Here is a 22,832-nt window from a genome sequence, read left to right on the forward strand (position 1 = left end):
GTTTGAAGCCTGTAGAAGCAACCTGCTTCTTGATCCATTATCACAAGATGGTCACTTCATTCTAGATGTGAAATTTCACTAAGAAAATCAACAAAAAACATGTTGCTAGTTTCCTTAAACTAAAACCTACAAGTGGAACAGCAAAGAAGTATCACTGTTGGGTCTAGGGTAAACGAGCTGGATCTATGACCCAGTGGCAGAGCTATGACACAGACTGGAGGATTACACAGTAGGAGTGAGACAAGGCAGGACAATACTGTTATGGAGAGCTACCATGTGGTTGCAATACTGTGCATCCACAGAAATGGTTTCAAACCAGATGAATAAACGTTCATGGCCTATGCAGGAACTTCCTTTATGGATTTTGGGAAAGCCATGGGAATTGCTCGTGAAGTGTATGGATTCTATAAAAGTTGATGGGAGTGGGTTTTTTTAATTATTTACATATACTTTTAGTGGTTATTTACTGTACACATGAAAAAGGAAAACAGTTTCAGACATCTTTATCTACAGGTACTTTCAAAACAATGTGAATATAGCTTGCTTTTCATCTCTTACCTTGCTGAGATCTGCTCTCTGCTTCTAAGGAGGCAGTTTCATGTTATCTTTAATCATATCTGAGTTGTTGTATAAAGGGAAAATCTCCCTTTCACCCCAACCTTTGCCATTCTACTCATATTAATAGTTGAATACAATCTTTGTTTCTAGCACAGACTACTTTCTTAAAAACTGAATTATCAACATTGGAAACCTGGCAAATCTCTAAATTTTAAAATCAATTACGAGTTGGTATTTCCTTTCTATTTTTAAAAGTCAAATGTTAAAGCTAATATTAACTTTTTTAAATCCCTTGTTTTGGAGAAGGGTTTCATAAAACATCATCCTCGGTCTACTAGGATCAGATTCAGGAAACATGAATTATTCACTGAAAATAATTACACTCCTTGGGATTCAGTTCCATGATCTACTGAACATCTTCAACTCTAAATACCCTCTCCAGGGATTATGATAGCTCAGCAGGACTGTGTTTGGAACTCATTTTAGCACTGGTTATATTAACCAATTTCATTGTGAACAGAAAAGAAACAGAATAATGGTTAAAATGTTTGTGCCCGCACTCTCTTGTATATCAGATATTTCTTCTACTCAGTTCCACTGCAACAACAATACCGCAATATTTCTGTTCTTGATCTCCAGCTCGTTTCAGTATCAAGAAGTGGTTTCAATATCAGCTTTTCTTTTCACTAACAGAGCACTCAAAAAGTGGATATTTGGACAGTGACTGAAAATTATAATTTTCTCTGCAAACATCCTGCTTAACACAAAATAAAAAATGAATGTAATCTATTTAAGACAAAAACCAGTCATTGCTCAATGCAAAAAAGTTTAATTTTGATTAATAAATGTTCAAAGCTGAAGGAGGAAGTACTTCTTCCAACACCTAGACATGTTTGTGCTAGATCTAGTTCTACATTTTCCCTGCAGCAATGAAGAGCATTATTGTGTGAAACATATGATAAGTTACCTGTGTGATAAAATGCTAATGACAGAGATCTCTTTCTCCAGTCATAATCAGTATAGGTATTTTAGAGGGATAATCTCATATAATTTATGGCAATAAAAATTGAAAATCAAAGTTCTACTGTGGGGTAGCAACAACTCAGAAACAGCACTCCTATATAACCATGACCCTAATGTTTAGATTGCAAAATATTATTTGTTCCATTTCTAAATGGTGTGCTTTCTAGAGAAATATATCTTCATTCCACTGCCTCAGAATTGCTTAGTATAGTTGAATCTGTACATACCATCTGTTATTTTTAAGTTTATTTAGATTACTTAATATTTCCTCTTCCTTTTTAAAACTCATGTGGGTTTTTGTAAAACTGCTAGTTAATGCATGTTGACCAAGAAGACAATAGGAAACAATTTCCCCTCAAAATGAAACTACACAAGGCTTAAGTAAAACAGGCACATCCCCATTTAGACACTATGATGTAATAACACAACATTTAAAAGATCTTTGTACAAATGGCTATGCTGAGACTTTTGTTTCTTGATAATAATTAATGACTATATAAACTAGGAACATGTACCCATTCAAGCAAATGCACATGCGTTTATTTACTGCAAGGTCAATAGTTCACTATATCACCCAATAATTTAATTACATAAAATAAATGTTCATACCCCAGGTAGTATTTGCAAAGAATTATTGTCCCATCCACAACTCCTTTAGATTCTGTATTTGTTCAAGAACCTCAGGCTGAGGAAAAGAATATAGTATTATGGACAGTTAAGTTAATCAGTATTTTTTTTTAGTTAAACATAAATCAGTATTTTCTTTAGAAAAAGATTCCCTCTTCACCTTCCTTTTTCTCTTTTAATAACCTACATCAGACTTTCACATAGTTAATGACATGAGCAGTATGCTCATTTCATTTAATTTAACCACTGTTGCTCTTTTTCAAAACTTGTAAAATTTAAGAACCCTTTGGAAAAGACATGAATAGAAAGAAGAACTTCTTAGAAGTTCTTGTTCTAAACAGTCTATTGGCAGTATGTAATTTATGCACAGGGCAAGTAAGAGAAGTGAGAATTGTGGAGCTTCAGAAACAATGCACTGGAAAGAAAGACCAAATCTCATCTTGCAGCACATGTGAAACTCTGCCTTTTGCATGATTTATAGTCTTAAAAATAGCTTAACAGAGTCATACTGCTGAACACTTTCCTGGATATACTGCGTTTATGTACAATTTCATGTCTGCAACTGTCATATTCAGTAGTTAAAACAGTGGTATGCAATGATAAAGCCTTAAAATTACAGTATTAAAATTTAATCTAAGATGTTCTATTCTTTTCAACACTATAGGATATTAGTGAGAGAAACTGAAAAAGGCAGTTCCCCAGATCATTTTTCATTCATTACAGCCATGAAAATCAAGAATTATCAGGTCAGAAATACTTCCACGTTTCAGCCTAAGCAGTATTTTTCTTTTTCATGAAACACTATTTTCACAGGTAAGAAAAGACATTCAATTTGCCTTAGCTCTGTAAAGTTGTAGAGATTTTTTTCAAAGTCTGCCAGAAACTGATATTAAATATTTCATTTAGTTCTGACTAAATCAGATTCTAACATTTTAGAAGTTTGTAGTACTATTTCACTGGAATTATTTCAACACAGTTAGAAACAAATGTATCTGCCTAGTATCACAGGACCTTAAGAGAGATCACTGATTATCTGGGAGACAGTGGTCTAAGTTCTTTGGAATGTTGTAATTCCTATGAGAAAGATGATTTTCCAGTTGACCAGGTCACATGGTACATTATGGGAGAAGCTCGCGATGCATCATCAGATAAGAAAGAACCTGCTAATCTGGAGAGTTCAATCCCTCAGTTTTCCATGTTGTCACATAATGTGTTTCTATTAAAAAATGATTAGTCAATATTTTAAAGATAATTTATTCTGCCTTGGCTAATTCTACCGAAATTTTGTTGTCCTTCAATGGTTAAAACCACTTCTAATTTCCAGGCTAAATTGATTAATGGTCATTTTATACTATTTGTTCCTGTGATGATTAATGTTTCTTTATTCCTCCAGAGTGTTCACTGACTAATGTTATTATAGATAATAATAATAATTTCCCCTTTCAACTTTAATTTTCTTTTAAATTCCTCTCATTAGATAGACACCCTTCTCAAAGGCAACAGACTACTCCTATGTTGTACATATTACAGTTTGTTTATTACAGATTTGAAATTTCTTGAGCATGAATTATGGTATACCATTATTATGGTATACCATGGATTATGGTATAGCTTTACGGTATACCATAATCCAGATGAGATCTCACTAATGTTTTGATAAGTGGTATTAAAAACTTATTTGACTCTGTTAGAAATGCTTCTGCTGATGCATTTTTTTGAGAATATTTTAATTTTCCATGTAGATTGCCACAATTAAGAGAAGGGAAGGGAAGGGAAGGGAAGGGAAGGGAAGGGAAGGGAAGGGAAGGGAAGGGAAGGGAAGGGAAGGGAAGGGAAGGGAAGGGAAGGGAAGGGAAGGGAAGGGAAGGGAAGGGAAGGGAAGGGAAGGGAAGGGAAGGGAAGGGAAGGGAAGGGAAGGGAAGGGAAGGGAAGGGAAGGGAAGGGAAGGGAAGGGAAGGGAAGGGAAGGGAAGGGAAGGGAAGGGAAGGGAAGGGAAGGGAAGGGAAGGGAAGGGAAGGGAAGGGAAGGGAAGGGAAGGGAAGGGAGTATTTCAGTTGGAAGGGATGTACAACCATCATCCAGTCCAACTGCCTGACCAATTCAGGGTTGACCAAAAGTTAAAGCATGTTGTTAAGGGCATTGCCCAAATGCCTCTTAAACACTGACAGGCTTGGGCCACCTCCCTCCGAAGCCTGTTCCAGTGTTTGACCACCCTCTCAGTAAAGAAATGATTCCTAGTATCAAGTCTGAACTGAAGACTGACATTAATCTTCGGTAAAAGCATATTGGATTTTATCTTCTTTCCTTTTCCTTTTCCTTGTCTCCCTACCTTTAACTATTTTCTATCAAAATTTCTTCTAAAGCCTTGCTGCTGACAGCAGACTCTTGAAACTCTGGAAAGAACTACACCAGCCTTCCCCCTCCTTTCAGGCAGAGGTGCTACAATTGCTGTTTATCATTTGTCCAGTGCCATTTTTTGACACTTCAAAGACCGGGAGATTTCAGACCCTTGACCCATACCCTGTCATTTAATGCTCAAATTTTCTCAGAGACCTGTGACACAGATTACCTATTCCCTTTCTTGGTGACACTAAGTCACTTGAATATGGCTACTTAGGAAGTGACAATTTCTATCTTAGGAACACATACCGATCTCATGATTTGTATAATCTTGTTTCCAGAAAATGAATGAAGATAATTACTTCATTTTTGCAACTACCTTTATTCTTAACCCCGTGCCTATTGCTCCAGTTTGTCTGTATGAAGAGCACAGAGTCTTCCAGTGCAAAGGGAGGGACTTCAATAGTCCAGGGATGGACTGTCAAAGAAATCAAGCTCTTCCACACCACCACAGTTCTAGGCAGTATTTTTTGTTTAAAGTGAAATTATCTTAATTTTAATTTTAATTAAAGCTACAGGAAATATCACCCTCAAAATTGTAAGCCATGATTCAGCAGCACTCTTTTTACATACTGTTCTTCTATGACTCTGGAGGAAAGGCGGTTCAGCTTACAGGGTTTAATAGTCACTGGACAGGCTGTTGGTGGATAAGGCACATGCAGACATTTATTTTGCCATCAGTGCAACATTGAGTGCCACAGTATTAATTTGTTGTCCTACAAAAGCACAGGCCCTCCTGAATAGCCCTAGCAGTGATAGGTCTCAAAAAGGATGAGGCAGCAGTTTTTCTAAGTTTTGCTTCTCTTAACATATTTACAGTTTCTGCAGGATGAAGTCAGTAAGCTCTCCTTAAAAATAGGCCCATTTAAAAGCACAGTTTAAACACCCTCATACTGTTTCTAAGAAGTGTCAATCCCTATAGATGCAGTAGAAACACATCTAAAGGGAACAGCCACTTGATTATTTTCTATACTGAGACTAGAGAAATTTCCCGAAAGCTATTAAATCTCAGGGAACCTAATTCTCATCTTAGGGACAGAAACTGCTTTTGGAGTAAAAAATTTACCTCTTCTAATAGCAATTTCTGATTTTTGCAGACTATAATGATAAATATTAAGAAATTAATACATAATTGACACAAGTATTTATACTGAGATCACCAATTCATTGAAGTACTGCAGCAGTAGCAACCAGCTCATAGTGAGAATCATCTGTGACCTTCATCTGAACCACCTGATGTAGATGAAGCATGTTGTTTTATCAACATTCACCTCAGCAACTATGATACATCTTCTATTCTACAAGGAAATGCGACCATAGCATGTGGCCACAATACAATAATGCCTTTTAAGTAAAAGTTTAATGCCCCATAAAGAGAGCATCCAAAACACACAGTCTTTTTATTAAAAAATGGTGCATTTCTTACCAGTTCAGAGAATTCATTATTGCCCAGATCAAGTCTCTCCAGTTGAGTCAGTTTGTGCATTGACCTGTAACAGATTAGGAGATAACTAAGATGAAATTTTTACTTGCAAAATGTCGGCCAAATTTTGTTTAGAAAAAAATAAAGCTCAAATGATACTGTTATTGCAAAAAGAATTACATCAGTCTGAAGCTGATGCAAATGAGAACAATATACTCCACCTTTAAGACATGAGCTAAAGTTCTTGAACTAAAAAGCTAGCAACAATTACTTTAGCAATCTTGGTATAATTTTGCACAGTTGCTCAAGGAAAATGACCTATATTATATTTATAAGCATTTGAAAGTAATATAAAGTGTGACATTTTTGATACAGATTTATAAATTTGTTATCAGCTTCTTTATAAACCACCAGAAAGTGTTTTGGCTCTTTACAGCAAAAGTACGAAGTATGGTTGTCACCTCCCTAAAATTGTACCTCACTACAGTCACGATGCAAAAGCACTTTTGTGTCAAGGATCAGCACAAAGCTTGCATGCTAAACAAGTTAAGCTTAGATGAGGCTTGTTTTGAGTACTTGTGTTGGTTTAACAGAATACACTGAGCCGATGGGGTCCCCTTCTCTTTGGGTTATAGTACAGGTGACCTGAAACACGGATTCCATTTCAGGAATAAGCAAATAGTCACACCGATAAGCAGTGGTATTTAGTGACACTTGCTGTCTGCCAGTAGCTTATGAAAACTCTATCACTGTAAGCAAATCAACAACAGAAAATAGATTTTTAATTAAATGACCAATCTGAGATGCAATCCTTTGATCTGTTGCAAAGCACATCTAGGCAAGTATTCCTCTCTCTGTGCAGTTCATGCACAGGAGCATGGCAGGGAAATGGTGCAATCCATGACACCGCATGTGGTGGATGGATAGGAGCAAGGTGTCGTACTTCGCTGCTGGCTGTCTCCCTGAGAGCCCCTTTTTGGGCAGCCGCTCCTCTGAGGGCAAGAAAGGCTTCACACAGCCTCTGTTGCAAAAGACCGTGTGCAAATGACAGCAAAACCAACCAAAGCAGGTTATCCTTCTTCACAGTATTATAAAAGAAAGAGTCAAATAAAGCATATAATAAGAAAGTGAAACAAAAGTTAATATCAACCATGCTTTATGCACGTAAAAGGCTTTAAATGAGGAATAATCTGGATTTATGTCTGTGACTGATCACGACATCACAGCAAAAAAGGCACTTTTACTGCTCGGGCTCAGGTGACTGAAACAGTTAAATAAGAGGAAGAGTGATAAATTGCTAAAAATTATGTGATTAAATTCTTCATTTACTGAAGTCAATGGGATAAATCTCCCAGGTTTATCTCTGAACTTGTGCTGTGAGAAAAACTGGTTATCTCAAGCATAGCTTAAACTGACAAAGGCACATATCACAGCATATGTGGACCAACCGTTAAAAACATTTCTAAATCTATCAATTTTGAATACAGGCAACTTTATAAGAATACACAGAGTAAGATTACACTTGCTTATCCACAATTTACCAGTTGCTGTTTTGGAAATCAAAGTATTTTTGCTTAAAACAAATCAGCTGGACCCCTTTGAAAACTAGCCACTCATTAGGCACTCAGGCAGTGCACACACTCTCAGCCTGAATGATAAAGTCGTGAAAAGCATTTAAATATTACCAAAGACCCTTTAACAAGTCTTGACGGCACGTTTCACTCCTTAGTACCACACAAAGGTTTTACACCACAGGAAACACATTGCAGCATGTGAACATTGCAAGTTTATAGTTATTTACGCTTGCAGATGTTACAAGTTTTTCAGTTATAATATTAACTGTACACACACAAGCAGTACATAGTACAATGCTTTCAAAATTAAAAAACCAGGAAACGTGACATACATTTTTAATAGATTGTACAAAGTTTTCTCTCACAGGCAGTATTACTTGTGACTTTATCAGATAATTCTGCATTAAAGTCAATAAAAGCTTCTAGTGATTATGATTCCCCATGCCCATGTTAAAGTGCTCAAAAAAACCCAGCCACAAGACTGAAAATACCTGCTAACAGGAACTGGAAACTGAATGGCAGTATTCCTTTGTTATTTACATATATAACCACTGTTTATACATATACAGAATTACATATTTTGAAATGTGAAACTCTGAAGCTCTTCAAAAATGAAATGAATGGTAATCTAAGTTACAATGCAGTTGGTAAAAACTTGTGTATTTCATACTGTATTCTACCTTCGAACCAAACTTTTACTTTAGAAGGTTTGGTTCGTACTACTGTAAATTCATCACAAAAGGCAACTTTTAAACATTACTTTGTGTAATTTCTGCAGTCAGATACATAGTTTCAGAAACTGCAACATTTATATCGGGGCAGATTAATTTCAGTTAGCTGGTACTATATCAAAAGATAAAACACACTGCCAAATGTACCCAATGTAATATTATATGAGATTTTTCATTAACTTATGATATTTTTATCTCTTTCATGTATTTACTTGTATTTTTCTTATGAAAAGATTCATTATATTTTTTTGTGGGGTCATTTTATAAAGGTGGAACAGGAAAGGTGCAATTATGAGTAATGCTCAGTTAAATATTCATTGCTTAAATGATGTAATGTAGTATCATTAATGTGCTAATAAAACTTGCAGCCAAAAGTTTCACATAAATCTTTATCCATATCGCATTTGGATCTATTCTTCCATTCATAAGTAACTGCAGGAGTATATGGAGAAGATCTGATTCTCAGCTACAGAAGTGGACCTCACGGTAGGTTCAGAATAAGGTGAATTTTTTAAAATTATTTTTAAACACAATAATTGAACACGACAAATGCACGAAAACCAGCATAGAGAGTAGCTTAGAGAGATTTCTGAATACTTGGTGAAAAATTAACGTTGCTCGCAATAGTTTTAAAACATTCATACTCCATAAATATAACTGACATTATACAATTCAGTGGTATTAATTATAATTCATGGTAATCACATATATTGCCTAATATAACTTTCTCATGTTCTTGCATGTTTGTTTTTGCTGCATTATTTAGAAGATACTTATCTACACATTGTAAACACCACAAATAACCAGGAAAATGCCTTTGCATTCTGGCAAAACAAAGGAATCAACTGCCATAAATTATTTTAATGGAATCATGGTATTCTCATCAAAATCCTGGTCAGCTTTCTGACAGGTAGGAGATGGTGATCACATGAAGGTTTATCCAGACCTTCAATCACAAACTTCTAGTCACATCTGAATTATTCCCACATATGAAGATCTGTATTCATATATAACAAAAGTATCTCTAATAGGTAAAAATTCATGAGTGAAAAGCAATTGTGTCAGAGACACAACTAGATTTACACAAGAGAGGCAATATAATTCTGCTACACAATTAATGCGTGCTTTTTGTTGGTCATACTTCTACAAAGATAGGACTGAGAAAATCTTAACAGTTATATACTCTATTTCCTTGTGCAACAACATACAGAATTATATTTTCATTTGAGTTTATGATAAATGGATACCATTATTTTCCAAAAAAATAAAAAGCAAATAAAGGCAAATATGTTGCCATTACTGGATTATCTGCTGTATTCATTTCAAATAATATTTTCTCACACTTTTGTTGTACACAGTAACCTTTATTTCAGAGTTGTTAAAATGTGACATTCAGGAGTGTCTTCCAGTTTCAGTATTTTAAACTTTGCAATGTAAGTTTAAATTCATTAATGAATCAGTTTGGAAGTTATATTGTAAAATTAATACTTAATGTTAATAGTTTACCTGTTGCAGAGTAGTTAAATTTTAACCAGGGCTAAAGCATTACATGATACAATCACAAAGAGCTACTTACTCATACATCACTTAATGGATTACAAAGAAAACTCAGTCTTAGTTTTCAGTGAATCTCAAGATAATTTATATTATTTCTAGAATATAAAACATGTATGGTGTAAAGCAAAGGACCAAAAGTATAAATTAATCTGTCATGAAGTATTGAATTTATGTATTACCCAGGCTTCAAAATAACAGAATATGTTTAAAAATTGATTTTGAGGATACAAAATAGTTACACATGGACTGAAATATATAACAGAGAATACATCTAAAATAATGTACATAATATCTATAATAATGTCCACTTCACCTTTGACTATCAAAAATAATATCCATTTCAATTTTTAATTATATTGAAGGATTTAAGGATTTTACAATCTGCAGTATCGATCCACAAATCAGAGAATATAGCAGAGACCATGGGATGATGTCTAAAGCGATTAAGTCTCTAAAGACTAGCAATTAAGTCTCTAAAGACTAAATAACTCCAGAAACTCTCCGTTGGTCATGGCAGTGTTCTTTGTTACTTTTATACGGTCTTGTTATTAACACAAAGAGAAGTTAGGAGCAGTCAATCCACAAGGCATACTGTTGCCTTGGCTGTATGGCTATCAGAAATTATACAATGTTACTTGGGCTAAGCATATGTGAAAACCAGACAACAATTTCATCTGGATTAAACATTCTGGACTAAGAGGCAGCCTCCATCAGCCTTTGTACACCAGAATTGTTTGGTTTCATAATATAGTTTGGGAGAACTACCTCAACACAGTCTACACGTGCTGACGCTCCTGATGCTGCCATTTCTGGTGCCCGAAAATCTGCTGACTCCACATCCTCTGTTGTTCGAGCCACTGTACACTCTCAGGCGATGGGCAAGGGCACTCTCCATCTTCAAATGCTAAGATGAGAAAAACCAATTTCAATGCCCAAAAGATGGAACTGCTGGTGCAGAAGGTGTCTAAACACAACCAATGCATCTACGGCACTGAAGACTTGTGAGACTTTACCTAATTCGGTATCAAGGGCCTAAAATAAGAAGCACCGCAAAGACAAAAGTCCTACATACAGAAACTGGAATCAAGCTCTTTCATGATTCAGTCATAATAAAAACACACGGACAACCGATTTCAGGAAAAAACATTTGCGTGCAAAAGGTAAGGATTTTAAAAACACACTACTCAATTAAAACATTGCCTTCCACATAGGATCCTAAATTCCCATCAGTTTTGTTTATGGTGGAAATGGATCAGATCTCTAAAATTAATCCCTTAGCCTCAGGACCCAGTTATGAATCACTCTATAACTGGAAAGGTTTGCTCAACTGATTGTAGAGAAAGGTAGAATCTTCACAGTTTTGACCTTCGTTCACAGACAAATTTCTTTCTCAACACAGCTTTCAAATCACTGGGGAAGGGCATTCTGAATTTCAGTTCAGATCCACTTCTGCTTAACCGATTACATAAATAAACAGAATGCAGAGTAAATGTCATAAGCCAGTGCAAAGCTCCTGGCAATATGAAGACTTTATGAATACACTTTTTATGCTCTTTTTTTCCCCCCTCTCTCTTTTTATTTTGCATCCACTTTCTGGATTCCTGTATCTTCTTCCTGATAACCAGCTTTGCATGGTTAAAAACAAGGTTAATGTATATTTTCACTTTCTGGACTAAATTACATGGAAGTCCACCTTACCTGCTGCACAAATTTTCTTACTCTATGCCCTACAGCACATAATTAGATATTCTTTGTAGATCCCCGTTTGTGGGTTCTTGCTCACCACATGTATGGAACATGCTGCATTTTGGAGCAGCAGCTGCTCTGCCAGAACTGCCTGCTGAACAGGACCTACTTGCAGAGTAAGCAACTATTACCTACTGCTCGGTAACAGCAGGAAAGTGGGCTGGGATTGGGGTCACTGGTGTGACTACAAGGAAAGGATACATGTGGTAGTTCTATACAGTATCTTATCACTGCTTTCCTGAATCTTGGAGCCAAATAATCCCTAATGTACACAGTCACAGCACAACCCTGAAATGTCCCATTTTGCTTAAGAATCACCACTACTTGAAGGATCCTTTGGTACAGAAAACCGAAAATTTAACTTAACATTTGGTATTTTCTACTTCATGCTGTTTGTCTCAGAAAAATCTGGAGGAATGCTACCCAGAAGATACAAGAAAATACGTGCCCACTTGCAGGATTAAATGGACTCAATTAAACTATTGTCCCTTTTCCAGAAAGTAATGTGTGTTTCTTAACCTCGTATCTATATTAAAATGCTGATTTCAATGGACAACTTGAACATATGAAATTCATGTTTGCAAAATTTCAAAGTATATCTAGTTTCAAGGTATATCTAGTTAAACACATTCAAAACACAAGTAACAGCAAACATACAGCTATTCTGTCAATGAATTTCAGAATTAACATTCCTTCAGGGAAGTATGAGCTTGAGCACATTAGAGTCACAGGGTGAATACACCCTAACAGTCACTAAACCTTGGAGCCAAATTCACATCTAGTAAACTATATGTGGCTCTAATGAGATCAATGATTTTGCTATAAGATGTCTCCATTTGGACAAACACACACAATATATCGGTAACACAGGTGACATAATGACAATAAAAATTGCTCTATGTTCTGGGACAAATAAACCTGTCTAACAATTATGAACCCAGGATGCATTGCAGTTATCTAAATTCAAAACCACTGAAACTGAGCAAGATTGACTGTATCATTCACTGCCACAAAGGTCACCTCACTGGTTTTGCTTACAAGATTCGGTATTTGGTAAATAATGTATTTGACAACTTGTGTTTTGTTTACAGTTTAATAATACAGTGGAAAGCAAACAACTGATTCGTAAACACTGCAGTACTGATCAACTTGGACATATTATTAAATTAATGTAAAATGACTAGCACTCGGGATCTGGGTCTCCACCATCTTGAAGACTGAGGAGAAGCAGGCTCTAAATTTCCCACTACTAAAAGTTGACTAAAAATAACCTAGAAGCAGGCTCTAAGTTTCCCACTACTAAAAGTTGACTGAAAATAACCTGTGTTTCATTAGGATATACAATATACTATCCAAACCACTAAAGAATTCAGCACATGCTTCATACTCTTATGTACTATTTTGTCATGGAATGAATGAACAAACATAAATTAAAGAGAGACCTAGTTTCAGCCTGCAAGACTGAAAATGGAGTTTTGGGCCTGTTTTCCCATTGACTCTGCCAGAGCGCAGGAAGAAGACCTAACTTAAGATGCTGAATAATTAACAAGGATGAACCAAGTTCAAAAGGTGTTAATGAAATCTGATGACTAAAAGTTAACTGAATCAGCTAACCCAAAAAAACAAGTGTAAAAGAATTTTACTCTCAACACAAGTTTCTTATCTAGTAGTGCTTTTGGTTCCTATTTCTACTAAAATATGGCCTAAAGACAGTGTGAACGCATATCAAAACCAGGATTATTTCCAAAAAGAAAGCCAGAAAATAAAGAGAAATAAAAAGAGAAATAAAACATGGATGTGCTAGAAAAAGACAAGGATGAATTTGAGATAAAAAATGTCATGACTCAATAACTATCTACAATTAATTGAGGAAGAAGGATGGAAGTAGTCAGAGATGGCATGGAGCACCTCAAAAAATGAAAAAGCAGAAGGACAACCCCTGTTGTCATACATGAAATATCTGTTTATAGTTATAGTTATGCACCCTCAGAAGAAAGGTTGATTTCTTCATAGGTGGTCTCCAGTAGCTTTAACTGTAGAAGTACGGTTTATAAGATCTGGAAGATCTCTACTGACTGAGTCTCCAAGATAGTTACTTTACCACACTATTAATAATGTGTTTGGCTGCAGTGGCTATTTGCCAGCTGGGTTAGAGAGAACATCAGAAGCAAATTAACCCCATCTGATACACACTGCATTCTGGGGAATGGGTGCCAAAGAGGAGGCCAGTGTAAGACTTCTATCTAAGAGAAATATCTTTAAAAGGAAAAAAACAAAGCAACCGCAGGCCATAATACCATCTGCTTATTCAGTTATTAGAGAACTGTTAAAAGGTAGGCAGAAAGATGATATTCCATTACAAGGTACAGCAAATATGGGCAAGATTTGTTTCATAATCCAATGGCAAGAAGCAAGCTGCAACACAGAGCTTGTGAGCTTTAACTGAACCAGTCCATTGGAGACACTGAAATGGGAAAAGCATGGAAAAAAGCCATATGTGCTAAAAAGATGGCTACAAGGCACAAATACTGGGTGTAACCAGTGAATATAAACTACAAATGTGTTTCAATACGAAATAGAAATATTAATAGTTCATAAAAGAATTCACTGACTAGCTACAGGAAAAGTAATTGTGATAAAGAACTAATGACCATTGTAATTTATTCAGACATTCAGACATACATATTCTGCAGTTTTTCAAAAGTAATCATCAATCATGTTTTATGTGTGTTCGAATAAAAGCAGTTGAGAGTCATCAAGTTTTGCATGATCATTTTTATTTTCCTGATTACATAAATAAAATGCCTTGCGGTACAGTGAACTTTTCAAGGCTTGAGGGAAAGGATAGTACAAGGTAACCTTCTGCACACCACAGAGCTGATCACAGGTTAGGCAGTGTCTGCTTGCTGGCCTTTAGGAAACTTCCAATGCGCTGCAAGAACACAGGTCACAGGATATCCCTTCCCTCTCATGTGGAGGGACAAATGGCCACTGCTGAAGTTCACAGCCCACAGCATCTGCAGGTACCGTTTCTACACTTTGATACAGCTAAGGATGGCAACAACTAAAAATGTTATTCTACATGTGTTTAGCTCAGAACCACCCATCCTTAATCCAACAACCTATTAAATGACAGAAATACACTGTCCCAGGGCATCAGGTTGAGCCATTACTCAAAGATAACACAGGAGAGTGACATACAGCGCAGTGCATACAGACACTCGGAGGAGGTGTGTGTTACCTGCAAGTCAACAACACTGCATCAGTACCGCAGCTGAGAAACATGTGGTTCTGGTAGTCTCCTGTTCCAGCTGGGAAAAAGAACAGGCCTCCGATGGTCATGGCAGGTAAAAACCCCATCCTGTTCTCAATGCATTCCAGCAGTCATCTTCTCTCTATTTAATTCCTCTTGCAGTTTGAATTGTGTGCAGGTGTTTTTACTCTGTGGATTTTTTTTTTTTTCAATCAAGTAAAATTAAAAGGATACTGACTTAAGGTGTTCTGAGTATAATGGGCAATTTTCTTGCATACCATAAAACAACCATACCTGAGAAAGAAGAGCACACAGTCTAAGTGTAACCAAATTAGATCTCATTAATAACAGTCAGAGTGAACTCTCTGTGTGTTTAGCTCCCAGTTTTTCTGGGAGAAGCTCAGGGTTCTGATACAATTAAGAACAAAATGAGTGTAAGGTGGACTAAGGTGATTCTCCATGGTTAAAAATGTTCTGCCCTATGAAGGGCACTATGAAGTCTTTATCTGAAATTTAGCCCTACTGATCAGATATAAACTCTTCTGAAAAAAGAAATCACTTTTGCATCTGTTAAACAGAAGTTTTAAAGAAGCAAATAAGTGATAAATAAAAAAAAAATTGGTGTACGAAACAGGCCTAATGGTCTATGTTCAATGCAGTACAAGAAGTTCTAGCTATATCTTCTCCCAGAGTGTCCCTTACAGGAGATATGGCAAAAAAAAATGCCACTACTTGCCTTCAGACAAGAATAATTAATGCAATTTTTCAGACAAGTTTTACCCACTATATATGTTGGAAAAGCATTCTTACAATAAGAAAACAATATAATACATTTCTCTGCATCTTCTCTCAGCAGCAAATATATTTAGCTTAAAACAGCCTAAAGGAAAAGTACATAGTAGTAGTTGCTTATTAAAATATTGGAAATATTTTAATAATGTAGTGCTAAAGTAGTAAGACTTCTGGAATATGATTTATTAAACTCAGAGTTACTATTTGAAGAAAACAGATCATGAATGATGAAAATATTTGTAGTCTCAAAGTGTGGGAAACAGTTTACATCTTTATAATAAACTAGAAGAAAGTAGAACAGCATTTCAAAAAATAGCAGTCTAAAGCTAAGCTTTCAAACCTATATTTAGATGCTGCTGGACAGATTCTCAGCTGATATAAATTGTCTGTTCCACTGACTTCAACACACTTAAGACAACCTGCGATTTTTGCAAATCTACTTCCTAAAACGGGATTTTGGAAGTGATAAGGATGCCAGGAATATAAATGTTATTGAAGTCAATGGGACTAATGGTCTTAAGGCACAAGAATGCTTTTTATGACTCCATTTTCAGGTTAATGGAAATAATAATCACTTTTATTCAGCACACTTCACATCTGAAAAAAGGTAACGATTATGACATTTTTGATGTCTGAATATCCTTCTGAACCTTTATTGGCTCATTCCTGCTGCGATGAAACTAAGGAAACAAGCAAGGCCATATCTACAGTCTTTCAACAATGCAAAAGCTGAGAAATATTTATACTTATCTTTAAAAGTCAAAACAAAGTGGTACTGAAATAGGGAACAAGAACAAAATAACTTTACCTGACAGTGTTTCAAACAATATTTTGATAAATCACTAAAGATGCTTCTAAGTGATACATGCCAGTTTTCATACTAAAATGATTGTTTAAGAGGAATGTCAGCATTCAATATACACACTGTATTTATACAAGAAGTGATTCATCTGTATTATTCTGCTTGCTCTCTCAATTTGGAATAAAGTCTTAGCTTATCAAAAAACTTAACCTCTGCAAAACACCTACTATTATTTTATATCTATTCTGCCAAGGAATAATCTAGTCTACTTCACTTTATATTGTTTTAAAAACAAATTACTATGCACTTTTTATGCAGTTTTTATGATGCTGCTTTGAGACTTTGATCCTTTGAGTCTCCTTATACACAGTCTCACCAATTTTAAGAAATAACCAGCACAAATAAGAGTTACAGGTAATTTCAACAAATATGTATTTATGATCATTACAACAGGAACAGGACAACCTCTGCCACTTTGCCTTGTTTCCATCTGATTTCTTTGCTAGACATTTTGTAGTTGTGGATAGCTGGCACATTAATTTGGTGCAGATCTACATGGTAGCTTGGTAGTGGAATTAATTAAAAGTTTCGCATTCCCAGTGCAGCTTTTAATATTCTGGCTTATTTTTCAGGTGTGAAAGAGTTATAGTATTGCTAGGTGATTGGCAAGGGAATAAAAGAAGTAACAATCCCTCAGCACAAGAAGGACAAGAAGGACATCCTCAGCACAAGAAGGACGTGGACCTGCTGGAGCAGGTCCAGAAGAGGGCCACCAAAATGATCCGAGGGCTGGAACACCTCTCCTATGAGGCCAGGCTGAGAGAGGTGGGGTTGTTCAGCCTGGAGAAGAGAAGGCTGCGAGGAGACCTTATTGCGACCTTCCAATACTGAAAGGGGGCCTACAGGAAAGATGGGGAGAATCTTTTTAGCAAGGCCTGTTGTGACAGGACAAGGAATAACGGATTTAAACTAAAGGAGAATAGATTTAGACTAGACATAAGAAAGAAATTTTTTACAATGAGGGTGGTCAAGCACTGGAAGGGGTTGCCCAGAGAGGTGGTAGAGGCCCCATCCCTAGAAACATTCAAGGTCAGGTTGGATGGGGCTCTGAGCAACCTGATCTGGTTAAAGCTGTCCCTGCTCCCTGCAGGGGGGTTGGGCTAGATGACCTCTAAAGGTCCCTTCCAACCCAAAGCATTCTATGATTCTATGATTCTATGACTCATACAATTTTTTATTTAATCAGTTTGTAAAATAAAATTTAAAAAAATACATAATTTACCCAGGGGAAATAGAAAAAGGAACCTATATACTCGCCACCAGCACTTTGCAGAGCTTCTACTTTCTAATTCCAAATTTGGGGGGAAAGAAAGAAATGGAAAGAAAGAAATGTTAGAGAAAAGTGTCGATTTTTCTCATTATATTTACAGAAAAAATAAAAGTATACTTGGAATTCAAAGGATAGAAAAAATTTCGCGCTACAAAATTTCATAACAGTGAATTCTTCTGGGTGAAAAATGGGATTCTCCACCGCCCCCCCCCCGCCCCCCCGAGTTTTTGTTACAATAAATATTTAATTGTGAAGCCAAAACAGAAACTTTCATTATATAGGCACAAAAATATTGTTTTCACACCTTCATTTGTTATCCAGAAGGAAAAACTTAATAGATGTCATCCTTCTTGTTTCCATGTATCTTTGAAGTATTTTTCATGGGAAATTTTAGATGAGACTGACCTTCTGTGCTTTTGAATTATTGGAAGAAAATGTATCCACTGCCCTTTATCAAGGAAGATATTCAAGCATTGAGAGTAAAATATTATACAAAATAGGCAGGTTTATTCTTAATAGAAGTTTTGAGAACTGTTCTTTTGTGGAACCAGAATGCACAGAAGTACTGTTGTAAAGTAAATAGTGGCAGTTAAAACCCAGAGATTCATTACAACTTGTGACATTTGCAGAAAAAAGTAAAACAGAAGATTACCGATTTGACATTATATTACCTACAATAGGTAAGTCTGAACACTGATTTTTCAAGTAGAGTCTGAATTTTGACACCAAAGATAATTAGCACCAATTCTCAGAAATAAGACTATGTGGCTAAAACATTTTGCCTGTATTTTCACATAGTTGTATTTTGTTACAATCAAGGCAAAAAAATGTGCAATCAAGAATAAAAAACATTGGTTTACATTTTAAGACTAAAACCACATCAATATAAAATGGCTAATTTTAACAGGAGGAGGGAAAAAACCACCCTATCATCATCATCATCATATCCATAAAGTCCTTTTATCCCTGACTCAAACTGGGAGTAAAATTACAGGTATGTAATATTTTGGCAATGCAGGAAGATTGTACTAAAACAATTGCAAACCAAGGGGACAGAGATAATTGGAAAATAAATATCTTTCAGAAATGTACTGATTTAAAACAGCAAAGAACAACAGAACAATGCATGCAAACATCTTCAAAGGAATATCAAAGTGCTAATCAACACAAAGATCTTATATAATTTGTGATAAAAACTTACCATTTCTAGTTTATTTCAGCCAGTTTACTTAATAACCACCAAAATTTGCCTCACGCAGAGAGCAGATCTGATGTTGCAATACACCAACAAGTTCAAACCATCAGGACTGCAACATGTGCCATTTAAGTTTAATCTTTCCACAATTTTATGGTGGAAGCTAAAAGTTGTGACAGTAGGAGGTCAGACTGGCCAGCCAGGGCAGACTGAAGGCACATCCCAGCGTGTCCTGCCTGTCAGGACACCCACAGCCAGCTCCTTTGGCAGCTGTGGGACAGGGACCAGCCCAGGCGCTTCCCCCACCTCCCACCTCCACTAGTCTGCACTGAGGAGACCCACCCCCAAGCCAAAAGGGCTGCTTTTGCCTTTCAGCAAAATGTAGAGTGACGTTTTTCAGTCTTAAAAGGAGGCGAGAGAAGGTACTGATGATGCTGGTACTTTGGAAACTTCTCATTCCTACCTCTCACAGCCAGCTAATCCTTATTTGTTACTCTGCTAACCGCACACAACTCTGTCCAGGCGGAAGAAATAGTTCTGTTCCAAGTTGCCTACCTTGACTGTGTGTGTAGAGACAAAACACTAACGTATCTCCTCTCAACTTCTGTTTTCTTAGATTAAGTAACACATTATTTTTAGGGCCGTTCAATACAATACGCTCTGCATTTACCATTCTTCCCATCAGATTAGGACCTTCTTTAACTCTTCCTCATCCTCGTTTCACCTGGAGCTTTTCCAAATGAGGTCTCCCTCACAACTGCTTCTTTGTTCTAGTGAAAATACTTTGACAAAGAATATTTGGCATTGTCATGGCTCTGTCAGATTGATGACTCCTAGACATTTTACATCCTACTAATACACTCGTGTCTTTTTTTTCCAATATGATTTCTGATTGAAGAGCTCCTAATTTATAACATAAATTCCTCTTAGTCCCTCGGTATACAACCTTGCACACTATACTATTAAATTTCACCCAGTTTTTAATTGCTTTTATCTTCAGAATTACACAGTTCTTCCAATGTCAGAGGCTGTACTTGAGATCTTGATCTACAATTTTTACTCTTCACAAAGCAAATTAATTCTGAGCAATAGCTGAAGACCAAGAGAAATCCTGGTTTTCTCAAACTTCAGCTGCTAGGGAGCCATCCCTTTGGTAACATCTCCATTGTACATTATTTCCTAATGGCACAGTATTGCAGAAAAAACATAGCTGTAGTACCTACTGTCAAGAAAACCAAAGAAGAGATGAGAAGCCACAGTTTCAGTTGGGAAACAGTGAGTCATTAGGATCAGTACAACAGATACAAGTATTTTCTCATCAATTACCAGCACCCACAGTTTCTCAGTGACTCACCATTTACAAATGCGGTTTCTACAATTTTCAATTTTACGAATGTCTCCTGAAAGAAATCCCACAAAACCCTGAAAAGGTGTTTTCCTCAGCCCAAACAGCTCTAAGAGCAAAGATCATACTAAATACTTTGATTTACTCAAAGATTTTTGAAAAAATATAGGCAGGTTGCCTGGCTGCTTAGTGCAAGCAACAGCACAGGTATAGTTTCTAGATTCTTTCTTGAGATACGAAATATTCTTGATTGCTCTCAGGAATTCAACAGGATGTTAATGTCCCAAAACATTCAGTTTAGGAGTGGCGGGTCTGCTGACACTTGTTGCTATGAAGAGCAGTGAATATTTATGACAGAGCCTCATCTCAGAAAATATAAAATTCACCACAAATTAATGAGCTTCCATTGGAATAGTAACCAGACCAGGCTTAAATATGACTGTTAGACAAATTAAAAGCTTTTGTTGTTACATTTGAAATGTGCTTAGAACATTGCTTTCCCAACTAAGTTGTAAATTTAGCTACTAGATTTGTTTGAAGAATTGGTGATTTACTTCAATTACTGTAATAACTCTGCGCTGTCCTGACACAACCACAGATCCTCAGCATGCAGACAAGCAAAGTGATGAACATTAGTGAGGGGAACCGTCTCTGAGCTTTGTGTATGTGCCACAGTTCCTAGAATGCTTGGCCAAAAAAATTAGGAAAATTGGTAATTTAGATTTGGGGTTGGGTTAAATTGTGGACTAGCTAGTCTAGACCAAACTATTTTTGAGCAGGAAGTCAGAATGCACTTTTCCTAGGGCAGGCTGAGTCAGGCTCTCTGACACCAGCATTCACATCGCCTTCGGGGTGTTAGTCCTCAGCACCCAATATAAGCTAAACCTTGATCCTAATGGCCCCTTCACTTTCTTGTCCCCCTAATACTTTGCACATTCCCCATCTTCTCTTCTAGCACTGACACTCAGGCTATCCTACTACCTACTGCTCCTTTTTTGGTTTGTTTTTGCTAGGTTGGGTCCCAGTCTATGAAATGACTGACTACATCGAGGTATCACATATGTGCATATAGCATATGGTTCTTTCATCAGCCTGAATATTCTGGTTCCTTTGAATACCAATGCAATGGCATGGGTCTTTATTACTAATACACAAACCAATTTAAACCTCTGGAAAATGGAAATTAAAATATAGTCTGTACTAATGTGACATCTGCCTAATATCAGTTATCACTTACAAGGGAAAAAATAACCCCTAGGAAAACAATGCTAGGGTTTAACCAGCTGCCCTTTGGTAGAAGGGCAATAACAATACATCCTTTTCAATATTCTGTATTTACATCCAACTTGAACACAAACTTTTGGTTTTCACTTATTTTGGGAGACTATCAGACTGTATTTTGAAGATCTACTGCTGAACAGCACATTTATTACAACTAAACATCGAGAAAAAGGGCACCAGACCTCTAACTGCAGTCAGAACTGAAGCAATCAAACCCAAAGGCTGACTGCAGAACACAGCTGCTACTGCATGATTTAAGGTTGACTCATCATAATGTAAAAGTTGTCCCCTACAGTGTAGGCAGCACAAACAGTACTTCTGTATTTGTATCCACCGTGAACTTCCATTCAACTAGTTTGAAATAACTTTCAAGAAACAACTAATGGTTGGAAAAGGTTTACTTTCTATACCGATATACGTTAATGCAAACAGAAGTGCTTAGTGTCTGAACTCTCACACATTCAGTAAAATCCACTTACCAAACAGTAGGAAAACAGTGGTACTTTACATCGTTTACAGAAGTCTTCAAAGAAAATTATTAAATATCCCGTGCATCAGAGTGGTTGGATTAATCATACAAATTAGAAAGTCACTGTCAGACCATCCTGTGGTTCTTACAGGAGAGTCCAGTATTTATAGCCATTCATAAAGGGTAGCCTTATGATGAGGTATAGGCCTTGGAATTCACAGCTCCAAAACAAAAGGTGTTTGGTAAATGGCTTCAAAAACTTCAACACAGACACTGCTAGCCTAATAATTATTTAACCACTAGGTAAAAAATTGCCTCATTGTGCAACCGTACAGGAAAACAGCACTCCAATTTGTTTGTATCAGAGGTGAGACAAATCCATATAAGATGAAACTACAATTAAGAGAGTGGGAAACAGAGAAGATGGTAACAGTGGTACGAAAGCTGCTCATCTGGACTGAAGTGGGAATACTGAGACAATAACATGAATGCCTAATTCACCAAGCCAGGTGCATACGCACATGTGTGCACACACACTCATACACTTAAGAACATTAATCAGAAAACTCATTAATTCCTGGTTCACCATCATGATTTTAAAATAGTAAAATATATTTGGTAAGTAGTTATGCTCTCAATAACAGCCTCCTCCCTGTTCTTAAATTTTAGACCTGTGACAGCTTGAGGAACAAGAATAGTGCAGGCAGAAACGCTAGCTCCCGACAG

General features: G+C 36.5%; 1 protein-coding gene across 1 annotated transcript in view; it reads right to left on the reverse strand.

Annotated features, from left to right (window-relative positions):
• LRRC7 (leucine rich repeat containing 7) overlaps positions 1 to 22,832 on the reverse strand; it is a 178,039-nt gene that overhangs the window by 60,635 nt on the left and 94,572 nt on the right. Inside the window, 3 exon segments of the mRNA XM_075710417.1 lie at positions 2,191 to 2,220; positions 2,222 to 2,266; positions 6,035 to 6,098. Coding sequence (XP_075566532.1) covers positions 2,191 to 2,220; positions 2,222 to 2,266; positions 6,035 to 6,098 — 139 coding nt within the window.

Source organism: Pelecanus crispus, chromosome 5 (genome assembly GCF_030463565.1).
Source record: "Pelecanus crispus isolate bPelCri1 chromosome 5, bPelCri1.pri, whole genome shotgun sequence".
NCBI lineage: Eukaryota > Metazoa > Chordata > Aves > Pelecaniformes > Pelecanidae > Pelecanus > Pelecanus crispus.